At 39.7% G+C, this 20,971-nt stretch overlaps 1 protein-coding gene across 2 annotated transcripts in view; it reads right to left on the bottom strand.

Moving 5' to 3' along the window:
- Nucleotides 1-20,971, bottom strand: part of TSHR (thyroid stimulating hormone receptor) — a 72,581-nt gene that overhangs the window by 30,963 nt on the left and 20,647 nt on the right. The window contains exons 2-3 of one of the 2 annotated variants that reach the window (XM_054826382.1): nt 12,893-12,964; nt 5,378-5,452 (exon numbers count right to left, since the gene is read on the bottom strand). The exons of the other annotated variant lie outside the window; for it this stretch is intronic. Of the exons in view, the coding sequence (XP_054682357.1) occupies nt 5,378-5,452; nt 12,893-12,964 (147 nt within the window). The remainder of the gene's footprint in view (nt 1-5,377; nt 5,453-12,892; nt 12,965-20,971) is intronic. 2 annotated transcript variants of the gene reach the window in all.

Genomic DNA, 20,971 nt, shown 5'->3' with positions numbered 1-20,971 from the left:
TCATGAGTAATATACTCAAAGGTGCCTAAATGTTATCTGATAGTAATTTTCAAATTATAATCAAAAGACTGCTGTGGTATAAGGAGTACTTCCAAATGATCCAAAAAACCTAAGAAAAGCAAGTTGATTATCGGTAGATTCATGAGACAGGGTTTGCACGTTTATCAGTAAGCTTTTCTGAATTGGTGAATTCACAAGATTGAAACCCACTGATTTAGAAAGTTAAGGTTCCTTTGAAAAGCAGCTCTAGGAAAACTATTGGTAGTTTTAGCTGCCTAAAATACAGATAAAACCAAAGAGTATATTTTAAAATGTCTAGTAGGCTAGTTCCCAGGTATCTCAGTGTCTGATTTTAAGTGACTTCTGAAATGGAACTTTGACACGCTCTATAAATACAACGTAATCTTAGCATACAATGCTTAAATTCTGCATTCAACAGCAATATAACAATTCCAAGTCCTTCTGGGAATGAAGTTCGTTAAAGATATAGAAAAACCCCAATAAACCTAAGACGGTTAGTAGGCATCTTTTTTGACCATTGACGCAGAGAGGCAAAAAGTGCCCTGAACAAACATTTCACTTTGTAGTCCTAACTAAAATTACTTAGAGATACTCATAAGAAAGAAGGATGCTGCTATGTACACACAAGATAACAGAATTATTTGTGGAGTATTTACAAAATTATTCAAAGTTACTTTACAAACTATTCAGCTTCCGCTTTATTTTTAAAAGTACATAAAACACTTAAGAATTGGCTTATTTGTGCTTTAAAGACAATCAAGGTTTTAAATTTTATTTCTGGCACTCAGACAAGTAATTAAAAGTGTACTAGGTTCACAATCCACCACTTGACTGTCCGTGTACAGCAACTCAGTTTTGCTTTTTAAAGAAAATACTTAACAAATTTTAACACATCAAGAACAGATGTGCAGACAGGCAGTTGATGATATAAAGTCCTATGTCAAGACTTACAAATAATTATGAACTTATGTCCAGTTATGAAGATACAAATATTTAGTCCCAAATCCAAATGAATCTAGAAATGAAACTAATAATAATAACTATTCAAATATTAGCCTAATGAATTAATTAATGAGATATAAGGTCACCAGATAATGTCTGGAAAGGTTAATAAGCTACTTTACATCCTATATGAATTTAGTAATGTTAAAAAAAAAAAGCATAAACATTTACATATTTAAGTGGCTTCTAAATTTCATTTACCAGACGTGTCTTTTGTACCTGCCTTGCAGTATTGACACATCCTTGAATTTGTTCAAGACCAGAATTCAAAAATTGCAGATCTGGCCATAGAGTCTCAATATAATCACGTTATGCTGAGATACCTGCGAAGACTAGGGGTATCCAGGTCAGCAGTTCTGAAATGCTTTAAATCAGCCCTTTTTTTTCTTGTAATAACTTGGGACCCCTCTCTACCTGCTTAGACTTACTTTCTCGGTATCTTCCTTGGCTTCTCTCACTTGTATGTATACTTCCATGTTTTATTCTCCCCATACAGCCAAACTACCCATGTTATTTCATCTGCATGCACCTGTCAAGCCTTTGCACCGTCAGCACCAGAACACTGGCTCGGGCTCCTGATAGTCTATTCCCTACCTCCAGACTGCAGCTTTTAACAAGATTTTTCTGCACAGCACTTGTCCCAGTGCCCTGAAATCCACTGCAGGTATGCAGCAGTCCCCTGAAATCTTTTCAGTGTTCCTCTCCAGATATTTCCATCAAATCACCTCTCCTTTCTGCAGCGCCGTATGCCACGAGCTGGCTCCACAAGCTGTCCAAGAAGAGAAGTGCAGCCCTGGCCCGGAGGCTGGTGGAGCTGCCCCAGCCCTTGGCTCCAGCTCACTGCAGAGATGGAGAGCAGTCCCCCACCAGCTCTCCAAATGACGTTGCATATACGAGGGCAAGCCACTTGAACCATAACCTTTGGCCCTGTTCCCAAATGCTGAGAGGGCTTTTCATGTGGTTGTATAAGAGGAGAGAGCTTTTGGAGTGAGGAGGAGAAGGGACTAGGCAGAGATCAGAGGAGACTGAGCAGAGACACAGAGAAGAGGAAAAGAAAGAGTGAATTTTTCTGGGGTTCCTTCCATAGAAATGTTTTCCTGAGAAACAATAACCTAATTACAAAAGCTTTTTATTTAGTGTAATGCTACTGAGCTGCAGCTCTACTAGTAAGACAACTACACAGAGACCTTGACTACTAATCAGACACTTTCACAATTATATCTAGATAAAATAAATACTTATGCCATTGTATCAGAGACGTAGTTCTGAATTTGTAAACATGTGAAGTTTGTCTCACAGATGTACTTAAAAATGCTAAAGACAAAAAGAAGGAACAAAAAAACATTGTGAGACCAATTTACCACAATTGAGAAAAAACCCCAAACAAACAACAAAGTCTTGGCCCTGATTTTCATCTTCATAGAACGCTAATTTTGCCATTAATTGCAACCAAAACGAGATCTGGCCCATTAAATACAGCAGGTGGTCGGTATACTTAGTTTGCAGAAGTTGCTCAGTACTTGACAGGCATAGGTTCATAAAAATACGACCTACGCTTAAAAAGAGCTGAGGTCTGGAAGGAACAGAAAGTCAGGACAGAGGCACATGAACTGAATATGGACCAAGAAAATGGAGTGCTGAAGATCAAAGCTGAACAGGCTTGGCAGACAGGGATGATGACGAACGCAGGATGCCTATTCACATGACACTTGACTCAAACCAAAGCAATTAGTTCCTCCCTTCCACAAACACTAAATTTTCTCCTAAGAAGTTCTTATGTTTAAAACCAAATGTTTTTAAAATGAAACTGTGTGTATAAATTTAAATTAGGGCAAAAAGATTATTTACATAAAACTGTAATTTATGAAAAGTCCATGAAAAACAACCTGTGAAAATGAAACTCTGTGAAATTACTTCTTTTCAAAACCATTACAGTAACTTCAACCTCCTTTAAAATACTCTATGATAGTCTTTACCCAGAATTATTTTAGCAATAATACTTTGAAAATACTATGAAAATACAGAACATTAAACAAATGCATAGCACAACATATACATTTATCCCTGAATAATCTTGTTCTTTGGAAAGTAAATCAAACCCAGCAATGATAAGTGTTAACAAATCAGAGGAGTTATGGAAGCAATTCAGAAAACTGGTCAAATTTATAAATTGCTTCCTTTTACAGCTTATATCTAATTTGCCAGATGCCTGGGTATTCCCTGATTAAATAATACATGCGCCTTACTTCCAAATAGATTTTAAAAACCTGGTAAGCACTTTTGAGTGGTAGAGGTAGCCCTTCTTCATGAGCTATCTGCAAAGGTTTGGGGTTTGCCTACAGCTTTTGTGAGTAGAGTTCGGGTGCCTTGTCCTGGGTAGTACTTTTGGCTCTTCCCCCCCCCCAAAAAAAAAAGCACTGGCTGTCCTTCCAGGCAGGAATATAAACGTGCTCTGAGGGTGAGTAGGGACTGGAAGAGGACAAGAAAAAAGGCTTCTACTCATATTCCTCACCAAGCATTTAGATAGTAGAAAGTAATGCAAATTAGGCAGTGCTACGGAGCACATCACAAGAATGAGTGCCTTGGGAGGCACGGCAACACCAGAGCTCCATCCAGCACTCCTTCAAACTAGTCTCATTCTTAAAAGTATGCATTTTGTGGAAGAGTTCTTTGTATTCAAAGGCTTATGTTACATTATTCTTTGAAGGAGATCAATTTTGTTATGAATTAAGATCCCAAAAGAGAATTTTCTAGTCGTTCTCCACTTTGAATATAATACAGAAACAATAGAAAACAGCTATCTAGCCGGCTAGCTCCATTTTCCCTCAAGCTGTCCTCAAGAAGACTTTATATCCATATAATTTAAACCAGACAAGATACTACACTGCATATTGCATGAACAAATCCTGCAATGAAATGCGATGGCCCAAGAGCATTTTATCTTTAACTTGTAATAAAGTGAACCACAAAACAAGTACCACATGAGGAATTTGTAATGCATAGTGCTAAATGCTTTATTCATTGCTTATAGAAGGTGCTGCCAGTAAATGTTTCATTAATTGTTCATTTGTGTTAAACAAGAAATCCTAAAGACACAACAACTGTGAAAGAGGAAGATGGAACATGAAGATGACAGGCCTGGAAAAACCATCTACAGCAGAGGGAATGGCATTGTAACCAAAGATAAGTACTGTTATTACACGAAACCCTTCCTGTGAAACTCTTTCAGGAATATTACAGGAGTATGTTCTTGGACTGAACTAGGTCTCAGGATCCTGGACAACCTCCCCAGGAAAACAGTTCTAGTGCTCACTTATGCCAGCCATATGAAAACATTTCCTAGAGTCTAACGTGAATCTTGCCTAATCTCATTTAAGGTTATTATTACTTTTGCTTTGTCAAACATCAGTGTGGAAAGTGGGTTGTAGCTTCCACCCCTTGCAACAACCTTAAAAGACATATCTATCTGCCTCCAGCATGTTTTCTTTCTGGACACAAAAGTCTTTCCTCTCTGTCAATGTTTTCTGGATCCATGATGACTGACAGTGCTCTCCCATGGAACCTCTGCAAACACAAATCTCTGAAATATGCCAGACTGCAACTTGTCTGGGCTTTATGACACTGGCACATTTTCCTTCCCTCATTTGGACCAATAACGGAAACATGGAAGAGCACCAGATGCAGGATGGATTCTATGAAGCTTTAGTCAATACATTACCTTCTCATTTTGACATTCAGGTACTGCTGAATGACGGGAACTCCCTGGATGCAGGTATCCTACCACTTCTGTAACTGCCCTAGTGCATCGTTTGGCAAGGACTGGTCAGAACAGAAAGGTATAAAAACACTTCCCAGAAGCTTTTGTCCATGACATTCCCATTCCATTTAATAACCAGATGAACACTCTTCCTTTTACTAGTGCACTTCCAGAATGATTACTTATTATTCTCCATGTCTCCAGCTAGTGTCATTTTGCTCTGTGCTTTGGCCCTTCTGATTTTATTTTTGGTGCTTATATTACTGTTTTACACTTACCTTCAGTAATTTGACAGAAGTAATTCTTAGTTGCCAGTTTATTTCAACTTGCCATCAAGTTCATAATGTAGTCCTACATAATTTTCATTGCACTTTCTTACACTTCTATGGGAGGATACAGAAAAGCAAGGGGACCAAAATGATGTAGGGAAAAAAAGCACAAGTCAAAATAGAGACTGACTCCACATTACAGAGAAAGGAAATGAGAAAAGGAATATTTAGCTACAAAGGAGACAAGAATTACAAACATCAATGTTATTTCCACACATCCCCAAATTTATTTTATCACTGTATTCATTTATTTAATTACAGTACTTACATATGAGTGACTTTACTCAAGCTGTTGAAGGAATGGGCCTCCAGACTCTGAAGTGTTTCATCTATGGAGATGTAGCTAAACACCAGCAAACAGAAAAAGAAACAAGTCTCAGACCTTGACAAGCCATGGCTAGTGCCCATCATGCCACTTTATTTTTCTCATCCGACTGCCATGACACTGCCAGGCACACAAACAGTGTCTGAGGGAAGAACTTTTAACAGGATTTTGATTTTGACTGGTGCCTTACATGCTCCTATACTGCAGAATACAATTAAATAATTAAAAACCCCCAACAAACCACAACAGTGGCATTAAGCAGCAAAAGCAAACATCCATACTTCACATTTCAGAATCATATTTCTTCCCTTTTCCCCACTTCATATCACCTTGGAGTTCTCTAATGGGATCTAGCCCTCAGGTAAATTTGCATATTCCTCTATATCAAAGAATTAAAAAGGAAGGAAAGGAATAAAGATGGTCCTTGGGCCATCACTGCAACAACTGTCACAATTTCTCTAGAGAGAAACAGATCATCAGGGCAACTGATGCTTTGATATTGCTGAGGAAAAAAATGTGATCTAACGAATTCAGAGAGAAACTCTAGCCATACAGTGGCTGTCGTAAAGGATGTGAAGAGCAATGTGGCTCAGAAGCAAAACCAGACAGCAAGCGTTAGAAATATTTATTTGCACACAGTTTAGACTGAGTCGCATTTGTACTGCTAGTGATCTGCTGAATGTGATGAGAAAATAGCTCTGCAGAGTTTCTCCACCATCATTAGGAGGATGCAACTACTGTTGAAGGCTTTGAAGTGTGAATAAAGTAGCAATAAAACTAGGTAGTGCAGATTTTCAGAGTAACTGACTGACTTATTACTCTTTGGGTTAAATTACCTGATTCTGTCTTTCAAAATATCTCTCAGTTTTATACATTTATTAATGCTGGAATAGCATTTAAAAGATGTATTCCTGTATTTTATTTATTTTTCTAATCATATTTTTGTGTTGGGTTTGCGTGGCAGGGTTTTGGTGGCGGGGGGGCTACAGGGGTGGCTTCTGTGAGAAGCTGCTAGAAGCTCCCCCTGTGTCTGATAGAGCCAATGCCAGCCGGCTCTAAGACGGGCCCGCCGCTGGCCAAGGCCAAGCCAATCAGCGCCTCTGTGATAACATATTTAAGAAGAAGAAAAACACTTAGAGAGAGCGAGCTTTTGCAGCCGGAGAGAGGAGTGAGAAGATGTAAGAAACTCTGCAGACACCAAGGTCAGTGCAGATGGAGGGGGAGGAGGAGCTCCAGGCGCCGGAGCAGAGATCCCCCTGCAGCCCGTGGTGAAGGCCATGGTGAAGCAGGCTGTCCCCCTGCAGCCCATGGAGGAAGGATGAGGGGGTGTAGAGATTCCACCTGCAGCCCGTGGAGGACCCCACGCCGGAGCAGGTGGAGGCACCTGAAGGAGGCTGTGGCCCGTGGGAAGCCCACGCTGGAGCAAGCTCCTGGCCGGACCTGTGGACCCATGAAGAGAGGAGCCCACGCCAGAGCAGGTTTGCTGGCAGGACTTGTGACCCCATGGGGGACCCACGCTGGAGCAGTCTGCTCCTGAAGGTCTGCACCCCATGGGAGAGACCCACGCTGGAGAAGTTTGTGAAGGACTGTCTCCCATGAGAGGGACTCCATGCTGGAGCAGGGGAACGATGAGAGGAGTCCTCCCCCTGAGGATGAAGAAGCGGCAGAAACACCGTGAGATGAACTGACCGTAACCCCCGTTCCCCATCCCCCTGTGCCGCTGAGGGGGGGAAGGTTGAAGCCGGGAGTGAGGTTGAGCCCGGGAAGATGGGAGGGGTGGGGGGAGGTGTTTTAAGATTTGATTTGATTTCTCATTCCTTTACTCTGTTTTGCTTGGTAATAAATTAGATGAATTTCCTCTCTAAGTTCAGTCTGTTTTGCTTGTGACGATAATTAGTGAGTGATCTCTCCCTGTCCTTATCTCAACCTACAAGCATTTCGTTATGCCTTTTCTCCCCTGTCTAGTGAATGAGGGGAGTGAGAGAGCGGCTCTGGTGGGCACCTGGCCCCCAGCCAGGCTCAACCCACCACAATTTTATATCATATTTCTAATCTATAGATCTTTTAAAATAATTGGAATGCTTTTTGTATTCTTTATATTTATTATAATTATTAAAATATTTAAGTACTATCTCATCGAAGTTACTGACTCAGTTTTTAATATTTTGCATGGTTACACATACCCTGAGCAACTTCATCATTATTTTAAACGCACAAAATTAAATTGACTAGAAGAGTCCTAGACATCAATTTTAGATGTCAACAACAAATAATATGTAATAATAAAGAGACTGTATCATATGCCTTTCCTCCTTTTTAATCAATAGACCTGCAAAGGCCTAGAGTCATACTTAACTTAAAAAATATCCAACTGGTATTTTACATCAATTCTAATTGGGTTGTGTTCCTTAAACAAAACAGAGAAGATTTTTAACATTCTTTCCATTTTTTTCCGATGACAGTGTTAAGAGTAATAATAATAAATAGCAAATTAAAATATCATCATTTAACCCAGGAGAGTTTTTTAATACAATAAATTATGGATCAGATTTTTATTTTTTGTGGAAATTTTAAAAAAGATAAATATTTCTTTTAATGGATATTAAAAAATATTTTAAATGTTTTAAAAAATTGGAAAGAATACTTTGTGACCAGTGCATGCTCTAACAACCAGCAGATGACTAATACCACTAACAGTTCCAAGGGAATTTGTGTCATCTCCAGACTGGAGCTAAAAGCATATTACCTGAACTAATTTTAACTCTTCTAACATGAGATTTACTTTTTATTGCTCACTTTGGAGATGTATTCAACAGCATTTGAAAAGATACCAGAAAAGTAACTAGTAGAGATTGTATGACCAAGAGATTCTCTTTCTACAGTAATATTGCTTTTACAAAGCTATTTGCTTCTTCTGAAAGGATGGAAGATAGTAAAAGAGGGATACAATAAAGAAAGTATTTCTAGTCTGTCCCTCTGTGATTGAGTACTGCAGAGTTAGCTATTTATGTGAGATGGTCTAATTTTGTTTTCCTGTAAGCAATAAATGTCTATTGCCCAGAAAATTGGAGTTTCAGTCTTAAAAGAAAATTAATTATTCCATCTAAACAGAGCCTACATTTTAACATACCAAAAGGTAGGTTATATCAATGACACATTAAAAAAAATAAAAATTGTTCTATGTAGCAAACACCTGTATGTATAAATCAGCTTGACAGAAAATGAGATTAAAAATGGATAATGGACAAACATTGCATCTTCATGCTGGGGCTAGGAATTAGTACTTTTTGTGTGCTCTCTGATCAAAATGGGCCACCTTAGATCACGCAGGCAAGCGCTTTTCTCTCACATAGGAGAAGAGGCAGAAGAGCAGCAAAGGGGATTCCTCATCCCCTCCCTCACCTCTACAGCCACCACGTCCCTTCCCACCACGTTTTTACCACACTGCCTGGCTTGGAGCTGACTGAGTTACAGTTTTATATTGTTCAGCTGTGGGACAAAAGTGGGAAGGAAACAGCTTATTTTCTTTGCGTGTTGACCTCCACTCTTCTGCTTCATAAGCAGATGTACTTGGGTACGTTAATTAAACCACATCGTCATTGGACAGGGAAATTAGTACTTTTATTTGCTTTAGTATCATCTAGATAAACACCCAAAACCCCCACACACACATTCAGAAACTCCTCTGAGACAGGAATGTCAAACAGAAACATGTGTTTATGGTGCATAAACATTTACTTCCAAGTGTTCAGAGTGCCTCCAAAAACCTTTGGGTTCTGGCTAATGAACACATAATACAACACGTTAAATGTAAGAAATAAAAATCATAGCATCAGAACTGGAAGGAGTTGCATCAGAAGAAGAGGGAAAGCATGTTTAGATTCCCATTTTGAAGGCGTGTTACAATTCAGCACCTCCTCTCCCTGCCAGCTGTGTTTAATTTGCAGGATTTCAAAATGCCTTCAACACCCATCGCGAATACAGTCACAGCTTGAACCCCAAATGCACAGCTTCAGAGAAAGTCTGTTTGCAGATAACACTTTAATCACCACTGCCCGTTCAGAAAGAGCTTGAGAAGACAGGATTTAAAGCAGACCGGCACATGGCAGTAGCCTCAAGGTCCTCTCCCTGCCCTTATTTTCTTCCTTCTCCCTCTCTCCGCCTTTCTTCCCTCTTTTCCAGCCTCAGCATCCCACCGGCTGCCCTTGTTGTCCTCTGCTGCTGATGGAGGGCAGCTTGGTGATGTGTGGGGCACTTCATGAGAGGAGAACCAGGAGCAGCTAAGGCAATCGAAGCCCTGAGCTGGGACTGGACTGTATGGGCTGGCACTGGGGAGCAGGGGAGGTGTGGGAGCACCGTGGTGCAGATGCATGCTAGGTGTGGTGGCACTGGCTGCAGGACAGCAGCGCGCACGGGGCGTGAAAAGGCACTGGTTTGCGCAGAGGAGAACAGTGCACAGGGGAAATGTTGTGCTCTGCGTGGGGCTGCTGGCAGAGAGCACGGTGCAATGCGGGGATGCTACTTTGCATGGAGAAGCTGTGGAGAAAACTGCTCAGGGAGCTACAGGTCAGGTGTCTGTCAAGTGCCCATGAGTGTGACCCCAAAGCATCATCCTGAGCCCAGAAAAACATTCCTTATCTTTGACCTTAAACTACTGAAAGTTCGACCTGTATTAATGTGTTTGCAGCTTTAAGGATGTAAAACAGAAATTTCTCTTGCATCTGGATACCTTATAAAACCTTTTTTATTCAGTGCGCTGATGCATTTCTGGCAGGAATTAGCTTTTCACTTGAGCATTTCATTGAAATGCTTTCTGTTTCATTTCTGTGGCAAAGCAGCACAGGGAAACAATCTCTACTTCTGGCTGAAGAGTACATAGATATGCATTCATTTAAGAGAAATAGTAGCTCTAAAATTTTTGTTTAAACAAGGTTCATAAAGAGGACAACTAAATTTTGTATTCAGTACAGCAGAAAAAAAGGTTTATTTGTGGAAATTATATAGTAAAAACCATATAGCAAACGAAAGTGCTATATTGGAACAGTAAACACAGTCTCTATCGCTCTATTGAAACTTCAGAACATTTTCTAGATGAGTTTACGAAGCAAGGAATGATCTAGTAATTTTCATTGCTGATGGAAATTATGGGCTGGGAGAGGCCAATGAGACATGTGGTACCTTAGAGGCCAAGACACACACACAAGAGCTGTAGTTAAAATACAGGTACTGGTTCCTTAACCCAAAGTTTATATCAAGAAGGTGGGAGTTCATGATTTGTAGTAGCAGTAATGCTGTAAGAAAAATCCAGAAGGGCATTGACACTGTTCAAATTTAAACTGCTGTCTATTCTTCATAGGCTTTTTAAAATTAACAAGAGAAAGAGAAATGTGGTAATCCAGAAGGCATAGCACAGCTGGAGAGAGAGTGTAGTGCTACCACATCAGGTCATGATTTTAGGTAGGTTACTGCTATATTCACTCAGTTCTCTCAGTATCTATGCTGTTTTCCCCACACATAAATGTGGAGTGGGGGGGAAGGTAAAACTCCTTCAGATACTTTCTATAAAGAATAATTTGGGGAAGATATTGACATTTATTTTCCCAGGTAGCCTTGAAATCACGAACCAAATAAACTGACATGGATACCAATATATTATCTTAAGATGTGTAAAAAGTACCTATTCCTCTCTTTCAAGGCCATAAGGTCTTTGTAATTCTGACTTTACTCTTCAACTGAAATGTGATCAAAGCATGCAACAGAGCGGTTATCTGTTACCACCTTACTGCCAAACTGTATAGGCAAAAGATCGTCACATTGACTCATAATGTCCATGGAGAGAGACTAGGTGGCTAAGTCTCCTCAGCCTACGAGGTCGCCAAGTGATCTTCAGACAGGCAGTGTGAATAGCCCTTCCACATCTCCGGTGCCAGGAAGATTAGGAAGATTTGCTGTAACAGTCTTTTGGCCACTGGAAGTTTTTGGAGGCTAAGCATCTTTAGAGAAGGGTTCACTGAATTCTTCAGATGAACACCTGTGCTCTTACAAATTCATAAGTATTACCATTTGAGAATTTTAAAAACTGAAAAGCGTCTAAGCAATGCATTGTGTGCCGCTGAAAACCGAAGAAGAGTTGATATCCTTCTACATCTAATAAAACTCTGTTTTGAACAATGTTTATCAGGTTTATATATGATACTTTACCTCATATGAGCGATATTCCCCCCAAAAAAAGACCCCATAACAATACATTATCGATCTGATTAAAATGAGATGGTAAATGAGACTGCAGATATTCAAGAACAATTACTTATAAGGATTTTAGAAAGTCATTACTTCAATACACCTGGATGAAACTATAAAATATAATTAGGCAGACCTCCATGTCCCCCCAAGGTCCTGTTTCATGAATTCTTAAACAGTAGTCCATCTCAGCCATTCAGCCAAAATTCAGCTGGAGTTGAGGCTTGCAAGGAATGTCAAGAACAACAAGAAGAGCTCCGTTAATAATAAAAGGCTGAACAAGAAAAATGTGGGCCTCTTGCTGAATGAGTTGGTTCATTTAGTTAACAGTGGACTCAGATAAAGCTGAGCGCCAGACTGGATAAAACCCTAAGCAATGAGGTTGGACCTTATAGTTGGCCCAGCTTTGAACAGGTAGTGGCCTAGAGGGCTCCTGAGGTCCTTTCAAAATTACATGACTCTCTCATTCTACGGAGTGAATTGGGAGATGGCAAAGAAGTTCCGTGCATCGAATAGCCATCCACAGGATGGTAGATTAGGGGCCAGCTACCAAGAAGAAGAAATAAAGGTGGGACAACTTTGTATCAAGACTGCTGACATCAACGAGCAGTGCAGTGCAAGGGTAGCCACTTTCAGTGGGACCAATGTTGACATGAGGCAAATAGGTAGAGGCTGCTGGTTGTGCATTTACAGATCGTATCCATGCATGTGTTTACATACAACGGAAGTGACACAATGGAAATCCCTCTCACATCACACAAATACTAATATTTTGGTGAATGTCCATCTCTAGTCTAGAAATGCCACAGGGTCTCCAATGAAATTAGTTACAAATCATGTTGGGAGCTGGAAAGAAATTTTTAGCCAGGACCAGCAATACAGCAATAGAATATGTTCATTTGTTATGAATGAAACCATTTCTCATATTTTGCAAACTAAAAAAAAAAAAAAAAAAAAAAGTTTTATAGCCCTATTTATCACATCTACTTCGATAAAGGTGTGCTTTTATCCAAAAATGCCTACTATGCCTTCCTTTAGCTGGTTCAGGTTATGAACAATGGGATGATTACCTGCAGTTCTAAAATGTAAGTGGTGAGGTAGCAGAGGTGCGAGAATATTTTCATTTCAGAAGATTTTATACACAAAGACAGAATTTTGGAGAAGGAAAGTGACTTTTAATAAAAGAGCTGAAAGAATAATATCACAAACAGAACTTACATCCTAGAGATGTTGGGGAGATTGGAAAAAGCATCGCTTGGAATTGTTCGTAGATGGGTCTCCATAAACCTCCTATAGAAATAAAAGTTTGGCAGTTAATATCCTTTGATAAGTACAATTTAACATTAAAAAGTCCTACAGAACTCCAGCTCTGCTCCAATGTTTTCTATTCTTCTCTTCCCTTTTCCCAATATTTCCATCTTTGCCTCATTTCTATTCCTGTTTCATTATGTGGCTTGGTTTGCTTGGTGTGCTCCTTCAATCTAAATTACAACCTTCTGCATCATCTCTCCTAGGAATTCAGCGTTCAGTGGTAATGATGGACCTTCCAAAACTCCAGATCATGACCAGCAAACATATTTGCCCATTGAAGTAAATGAAGTATTAAGAGTATAAGCATTTTTTAATCATTTCAGGCTCTACAAAGATACCCCATCCCTCATTCCGAGCAAGAAATTCAGGTATACCAGCCAAAATTGAAATAGAACAATTGCATACTACCTCCACAGAATTCTCCATATACTTTGTAATAAATACATTCTTCCTCCCTAAACCTCTGATGTGGGGATGGCACGTACATTGTTATTTTTCAGTTTAAGCCCAGTTAAAGATGCACTTCAGGAGAGAATAGAACTATGTATCCTACCCATCTGCAGGAGGTTTCAGGAAAACAAGCAATATTTAAGGGAGATACTTATCAACAGCCAAGTTCTTAACAGAACAAATCGCTAGCAGACTGACTTCTCAAAAAAAAAGGAGGAAATGCTTTGGAAAATTAGTATATAATGTCTGTTAAATTTACAGTTACAACCTGTCATTGCTGGATGAGGTAATCTTTGGTTTTCCAGTATATCTGGGCATACAGTTACATAATTTATAGTCAATGAATAGTCTGAAGAAAAATCAAGAAAATTGATAAACTTTTCCCATAGCTGCTGTTAAGAACAGTTTTCTGGTTCATAATGTGAGGTATCTCATCATAATACTTGTATTTGATTTACACAGACAAAAATATTATCATCTTAAGATTTATCAAGTTTCTGGAACTTGCATACAAGAAATAAAAGTATCTATAGAAATTTTTAAAACTTCCATCTTGAGTAAAAATATAAATTAAGAGAATTTACATTCCTATCATCCCAGGGGAAGGTTCTGTCTGCTTCCCAAGTAAACGTCCCATACTCCATATACTTGTTACAAGAATGAGCAAGGAGAACCTAAAGACTTTATTTTTGCAACACTGGGTTGATATTTCTCTTGACCTCAACCCACCAAGCTCCCACCGAGCCCCCAACCAGGGGAATGTCAGTTGGTCCAGAGGTATACTTGCCTGTTCCTCAGCACCCATAGCACCTTGACACCCCTACCAGTGCTCTCCCATCCTTCTCCCTCCTCCACTTCATACTATTGTCACAGTCCTACACAAAATATTTGTAAAAACCAGCTGCTTAGTCCAGCACAGCCTGCTGATCATGCTGTTGTGTTTCAACATCTGTCTGTGTTTCCAGGCCTTTTAGGAAGCTGACAGTGATGACCGAGGAAGTTCTGGTTTCAGACAGATCTTAACAAGTCTTAAAGTAGAACAGAGTGATGAGGGTCCTTGACAGGCTGGAGAAGTGGGCCAACAGGAACCTTACACAGTTGAACAAGGAGAAAGTGCAAAGTCCTGCACCTGGCGGGGAGCAAGCCCAGGCACCAGTACATGCTGGGGGCCAACTGGCTGGAAAGCAGCTTTGCAGAAAAGGACCTGGGGGTCCTGGTGGACACCAAGCTGAACATGAGCCAGCAATGTGCCCCTGCTGCAAAGAAGGCTAATGGTATCTTGGGCTGCATTAGGAGGGGAAAGCAGTCCTAAGGCTTCTCCCTGAGTCAGTTAGAAATCTGAAGCCAAGAAAAACATAGTTTAAGCCATTCTGCCTATTCAAGCTCACTTTTAACCTCTCTTATATCCCTCTGGTCCTCTGTTCACCTACAAAATTCTGACTCACATGATAGTTACTTCCCATCGCCAATCATAAGAGAAACTAGTGCTTAACCTATCACTTATGCATAATTCCATGTTCCAGAAAAGCAAGAATTTAAACACCATCCTAAGTCTCTTCTTGACCTCCTGTTCTTATGTAAGACATTCAACCCTCTCTGTTTTTGTCAGATAATAAATGGAGTCAGACCCATCATTCATGAGCTAAGCATGGGCTAAGTGAGCTCACGTTAATCTTTCATTGCCATGCCTGAAATTTACACATCCCATCAGAAATTCTGGATAATATTTATGAATCAATTATAGCAAAGTTCCTGTATTCTGAAATGACTCTGCATTTATAAATTTCTAGGTAAGGCTCCTAATGTCTCAAGAATAGACACAATGAAGAAATGTAGCCTTAAAGGCTATATTTTGACTGAATGGCTGGGAAATTTTATTATATGGGCTGGAAGTGGGAGTATCATATCTCTTCCTGTTTATCTACTGGAGTTTAAAGATATACCAACATTCTGCAAATATGACAAAAAAAACTATGGGGTAGAGGATGTGTTTATAAACGGACCCATAAAGAAAAGAGGCAGTAAAGTGTAAACAGAAAGAAATCTTAGACAGAAGACGAGAAGAAATAGCCCATTTCATGTCAAAAAACTTGGCTGTGAGGTGAAACAGTATCAGAGATTGTCAGCAAAGCTGAAAGACTCCGAGTTCATGTAATACACCTACTACACAAACAACATGCTAAATAATAACATGCAGCATATACTGACAAAGTAATTGGAGTTGGTTAGCTGCTGTTCTTCAACTACTTGCTGTCTTTATGGACTGCTGGCCGAGGCCAAAGAATCCCTGATTATGCAGACCATAAAATGGAGTCAATGCAACAGGCCTGGGGCCAGGGCCAAACTTGTAAGCCAGCCTTTGTGTACAACCACCTGCAAAGCTCCAGTTCTCTCTGAGTTTTAAAAACCTATGGGCTGATACATTACTGGTAATTTTAAGCCACCTCCTAAAGCAATTTAAAACTTTGCGGACAAAAATCCGTGCTTCAGTCCCTGTTTGCCAAGTGTGAGTCTGTGGATAATTACTGGTTGGGGACCACCAGGCACCAGTGGTGTGTAGAAGGCTGTGGGATGGACAGCAATTCTTTGGAGAGGGAAGAAAACAGGCTGAGAAAATTCTCAACTGGAACAGGCTATGATGGAACAAAAATGAGAGTAATTTAAATAGATTAGCTTTAGTTTAGCCCAGTCTAACTGCATATAAAGATCACAAACTTACCAACTGAGTTAATACACTCTTCAGGCTGGGAAAGTAGCAAGTTTGGGAATTTAAAGCCCAAAGCTAGAAGCAAGAAAGGCAAGACCACTCAGGACTTCCAGCCTGCCAACCATAACGAACAGTGTTAACATATGATGAATAATTGAGAATTCATTATATTAATGGACTGTGATTCTTCCTGTCTTGCATGCATTAGAAATTTTCTTTAAACCTGCATGTTTCAATTTGAAATTTAGCAAGTGAGTATCCAGCCAGCCACAGTATGTTCACGAAGAAAGTAAGCTTTTTCAGAACAAAAGAAAAAACTTTACTGGGAAAATATACATTAGTTTTCCAAGTGAGAAAAACTGTAACTATAAGCACTTACATATTTAATAGGCTCATTTAATTTCCCTTCTATATTAAGGCAAAGACAACACGCATGTGAATATTCAATACCATTTAATAAAAAAATTGCTCCTGTGCTAACCTGAGTACTACCATTTATTTCTACCTTTATTTTCTCATTCAGATTAAAAGCCTCAATAAATCCAGAAAAAATCTTCAGTCTTAGCACATAAAATCTTTCAAAAAGAACCCAAAGTCTGAGGTCATTTTCATTACAAACATGTTATCAATATTTGCAAAGATACAAAAGCACACAGATCATATTTTTGCTAAATGAGTTGTTTTAAAAATTACAATAAAATGTTTCAGAAAAACATTTTAAGTTTTACAGGATAACATTTAATTTGCATTTCTTAGTTTCATAGGCCAGAAAGTCAGTTTGAACTTTTAAAAATTTTTCTTCTGCTTTGATATTTACACCAACAGTTTAGCCTGTATGTTCCTGAAAGACTCTACATTGCATATATCAAGAAAATGAAACCTGAACCTGATAAGAAACATATTAAACTGCTTGTGCAGAACTTTGCATTTGTGCTTTCCTCTGCCCCAAACATCTGCCAACCTGGAATGTAAAGAGTTTCTTGGCCAAAAATCAAATACTACAGATATTCAGCTAACAACTGAAAAAAGCTCCCACTTTGACTCCCTTCTGATCTTCCCAAAAATCTTTAGCAAATACTCTATTTCTCAAAATTAGCCTAGTTATTTTCATTAATGAGAAAAAGAAGCTTTTTATAAAAAGTGTAAGTCCACATAGACTTCAAAATATTTTATGCATAGAAACAACCCTGTTATTGACTAAGTTAGAAATACGGGTATATGTAAGTGGAGATTGTGAAGTATTCAAACTTAAATATATTTGCTTCATTTTAATGGCCACACAGTATCAATGCACAGAGCATTACCCAAGCATCTAGTAGATAATAATGTCGTCTCTCCCTTAAGCACTGTATTTCTAGTACTGCTAAGCACTGATTCATTATTTGTGCTTTGCTGTTCTATCACAATCTAGTGTCCTATTTGATAATGCACCGAAGAACTCTGTTCTTGGAGTGGCTGTGCTCACACTCCTATCAGTTAGGAGCTACCTAACTATGAATGAACATTCCGTTGGGTTCAGTATTAATTAGTCTTATCACTTAAGAGCCGTAAGAGTAAGCAGCTTAAGCCAGGCATAACACAATGAAACTAGAATCAGCCCTGTAAACTAAGTAAGTGACATTAATTACAATGTAATTAGTGATATTCATTGCGTTCAGTATATTCCGTTCTATCACAGTCATTTTTTCTCATTTTAGACTGCACTTTAAAAAAATCTACAAATAGTAACCACTACAATATGCAATTCACAGCTGGCTTAAAACAAGGTGTGCTGGTTTTGGCTGGGATAGAGTTAATTTTCTTCACAGTAGCTAGTATGGGGCCATGGTTTGGATTTGTGCTGGAAACAGCATTGATAACACAGGGATGTTTATGTTAGTGCTGAGCAGAGCTTACACAGAGCCAAGGTCTTTTCTGCTCCTCACCCCACCAGTGAGTAGGCTGGGGGTGCACAAGGAGTTGGGAGGGGACACAGCTGGGACAGCTGACCCCAACTGACCAAAGGGCTATTCCATACCATATGACATCATGCTCAGCATATAGAGCTGGGGGAAGAAGAAGGAAGGGGGGCACATTTGGAGTGACGGCATTTTTCTTCCCAAGTAACTGTTATGCATGATGGAGCCCTGCTTTCCTGGGGATGGCTGAACACCTGCCTGCCCATGGGAAGTGCTGAATGAATTCCTTGTCTTGCTTTGCTTGCGTGTGCGGCTTTCGCTTTACCTGTTAAACTGTCTTTATTTCAACCCACAATTTTTCTCGCTTTTACTCTTCTTATTCTCTCCCCCATCCCACTGGGGGGGTGGGGTGAGCAAGTGGCTTTGTGGTGCTTAGTTGCCAGCTGGGGTTAAATCATGACATAAGTTAAAAGTAATAATAATAATAGAAATAAAAAAGAATTTCACAAAAATATTCCACTAATAAATCAAGATTAGAAAAATAGAAAGGCCTTGCTCTTATATATGAAACACTACTAACTTCATACAGATTATAGTACTTGACTATCCATTTAACAGCCCTGTATTTTAATGTTAAGCAAAGACATAATCACATCTCAGAAGCCAGGAGTTCCTTACTTCCACTTGTGCATTTAAGTCGGAATTGCAGCATAGATATTTTTTTTTGTTGAATGCTAAATACAGTTACAGAAAGACTAATACCAAGGAGTTACAGCAAAATTCAAGTGAAACTGTCTATAGTCCCAGTTTCGACTGCACATATGCACAAAAATAGAATCTGGCCTATGACTTACAAAAGTCAGTGTTCAGCATATAAGGAGGTTAAACCGAGAACTTTCATAGGTATTGCATTTCTTACAGGTGACCATTTTCCAACAACCTAGCAACCAGGACCAGAGAAACATCAAGGGATTTTCCATTTGAGAGGTACAATCTGTGTTTACATGTACCTGCTACAGCCTTTGCCTACTTAGGTTTGACTTTTTCATTTATATAACTGTCTTGTATTAGAGAAAAAAAAAACCCACAAGGGAAAACACAGGAGAGGTATTCATCCACTTCAATCACACCTATTCACCTGATAACTAGGACTAACAGTGTGCACTGTGTAGCCAAAATACTATTAGAGTGAGAACTTACAGATGTAGATGTGATAGAATACATGAAAATCTAAAGAGAAAATATTTCTATTGCTCTCTGACTTACTTAGTAAATCACTTGAAAGCTTTTTTTCTCATTGCTGATGAATCCTGACTCAGTGCTGAAGTTCTTACAATAGCTTGAAGGCATACGTAATATATTATCTAATACCTCACACTAAACACATTTATAAAAAGCACTAGTCTTTTAAAAATGTTTTTACAACTGCATTTAGCTACAAGCCTCTCAAGAGTTTGGGGTCTGTTGCGGGTTTTGGGGGTGTGTGTGTGTGTTAACTTGTTTCCCAAGCGTGAGACTCTGTTCATCAAGACAGGGCAGCAGCAGACAGGTCTCCTTCCTGCCTGTCACCTGTGAGAGATCGGTGGGAGGGAGCATTCCTTCTTTGAAGAACACTGACCATGACTACTTCTGCCCCTCATTCTCTGGTACCCTGTACCAAGCCCAGATCAAGCTAAACAGCCATGTCTATCGCCTGAGCTCGCAGAGCAGAAAAACCCCCACAGAACAGGGTGGTAAATGAAGCAGCTAAACACTTAGCTGCAGAGTAAGAGATGGGAGCAATTGCATGATGGTAGATTTAAGTGGGATAGTCAAACCTTGTATTTGCTAGATGTTGGCAGAAGGGGCTGGACAGTTGGGGTATTCACTTCTTAGCACTACCTCATGCACAACCTAGCATATTAATATGAAATTAAATCGGCAGTGACTTATATTGGTGAACTGGCCGGGACCTGGGTGATGGAAACACATTCCTTTCAGCCTTTTCTGAGATGGGACAGTACCAGAGGAAATGGTAAAAATGCTGGATTCTAAAATAATTGGACAGACTCATGGAATAAAAACACATCTGGGCGTATAAAATACAAATTCTTGGGTTCAGAAAGTGCATGAACCGCAGACTATTACTGGGACAGTATTCCAGGACAGTGTCACTGCATGTTTGTATTCATATACTCTTCACGGGGCATACTTTACTGATCACAGCTGCAGGCAGGAGACCGGGAGAGATGGAGCTTCGGCATGATCCCGCCCAGTCACTCCTCTGTGCTTACATACGAGCAACTGGGCACAGGGAGCTCCGGAAGCCTTGCAAGGTTCAGTGCTAAAGAACCCTTATCCCCGCACATTCTTAAATAATCCTATGAAATGTACCTAGGCGTAGGTGATAAACATTTCAAAACAGGCACACTGTAACGATTACTTGTGAGAGTTTTCCTTTTCTTCCCTTTTTGGCTTTCCACCATCTTAACAGCAGCAGTTTTGCAGTTTTGACACCGATTCCAGTAAAGTGAGCCTTTTATTTGCTGTCTTCCTTCCTCTCCTCTGATTTCATCTATAATTTCTTTTCATTAGGGTTCATACCATATATAAATATGACCTTCATACTGTATGTTCATATGTAAATGCTGTGTTTCAGCAAAATCTAATATAACTTTGACTGTGGCTACACATAATAGATAATGTTACGAGGATTTAGTAAGCAGATAGGAGACTGCAGTGATCAGGCACAGGGCTCCGTCAAATGTACTGATCAGCCCCATTGCACGTGTAACTGACGCCTTTTATACCCCTTTGTGGTTATTCTTCCTTTGTTCCCCGTGATTCCCTCCCCCTGCACATTGCCCCATCAGTCTGCGTAATGCCACCAGTCCCCTGTTCCAAGATCCAGAACCCCAGGTCCTGCATCCTTATCACTTGTGAAGTCCAGGA

Source organism: Grus americana, chromosome 5 (genome assembly GCF_028858705.1).
Source record: "Grus americana isolate bGruAme1 chromosome 5, bGruAme1.mat, whole genome shotgun sequence".
Lineage (NCBI taxonomy): Eukaryota > Metazoa > Chordata > Aves > Gruiformes > Gruidae > Grus > Grus americana.
The sequence above is the reverse complement of the archived record's forward strand: the minus strand, read 5'-3'. Positions and strand labels throughout refer to the sequence as shown.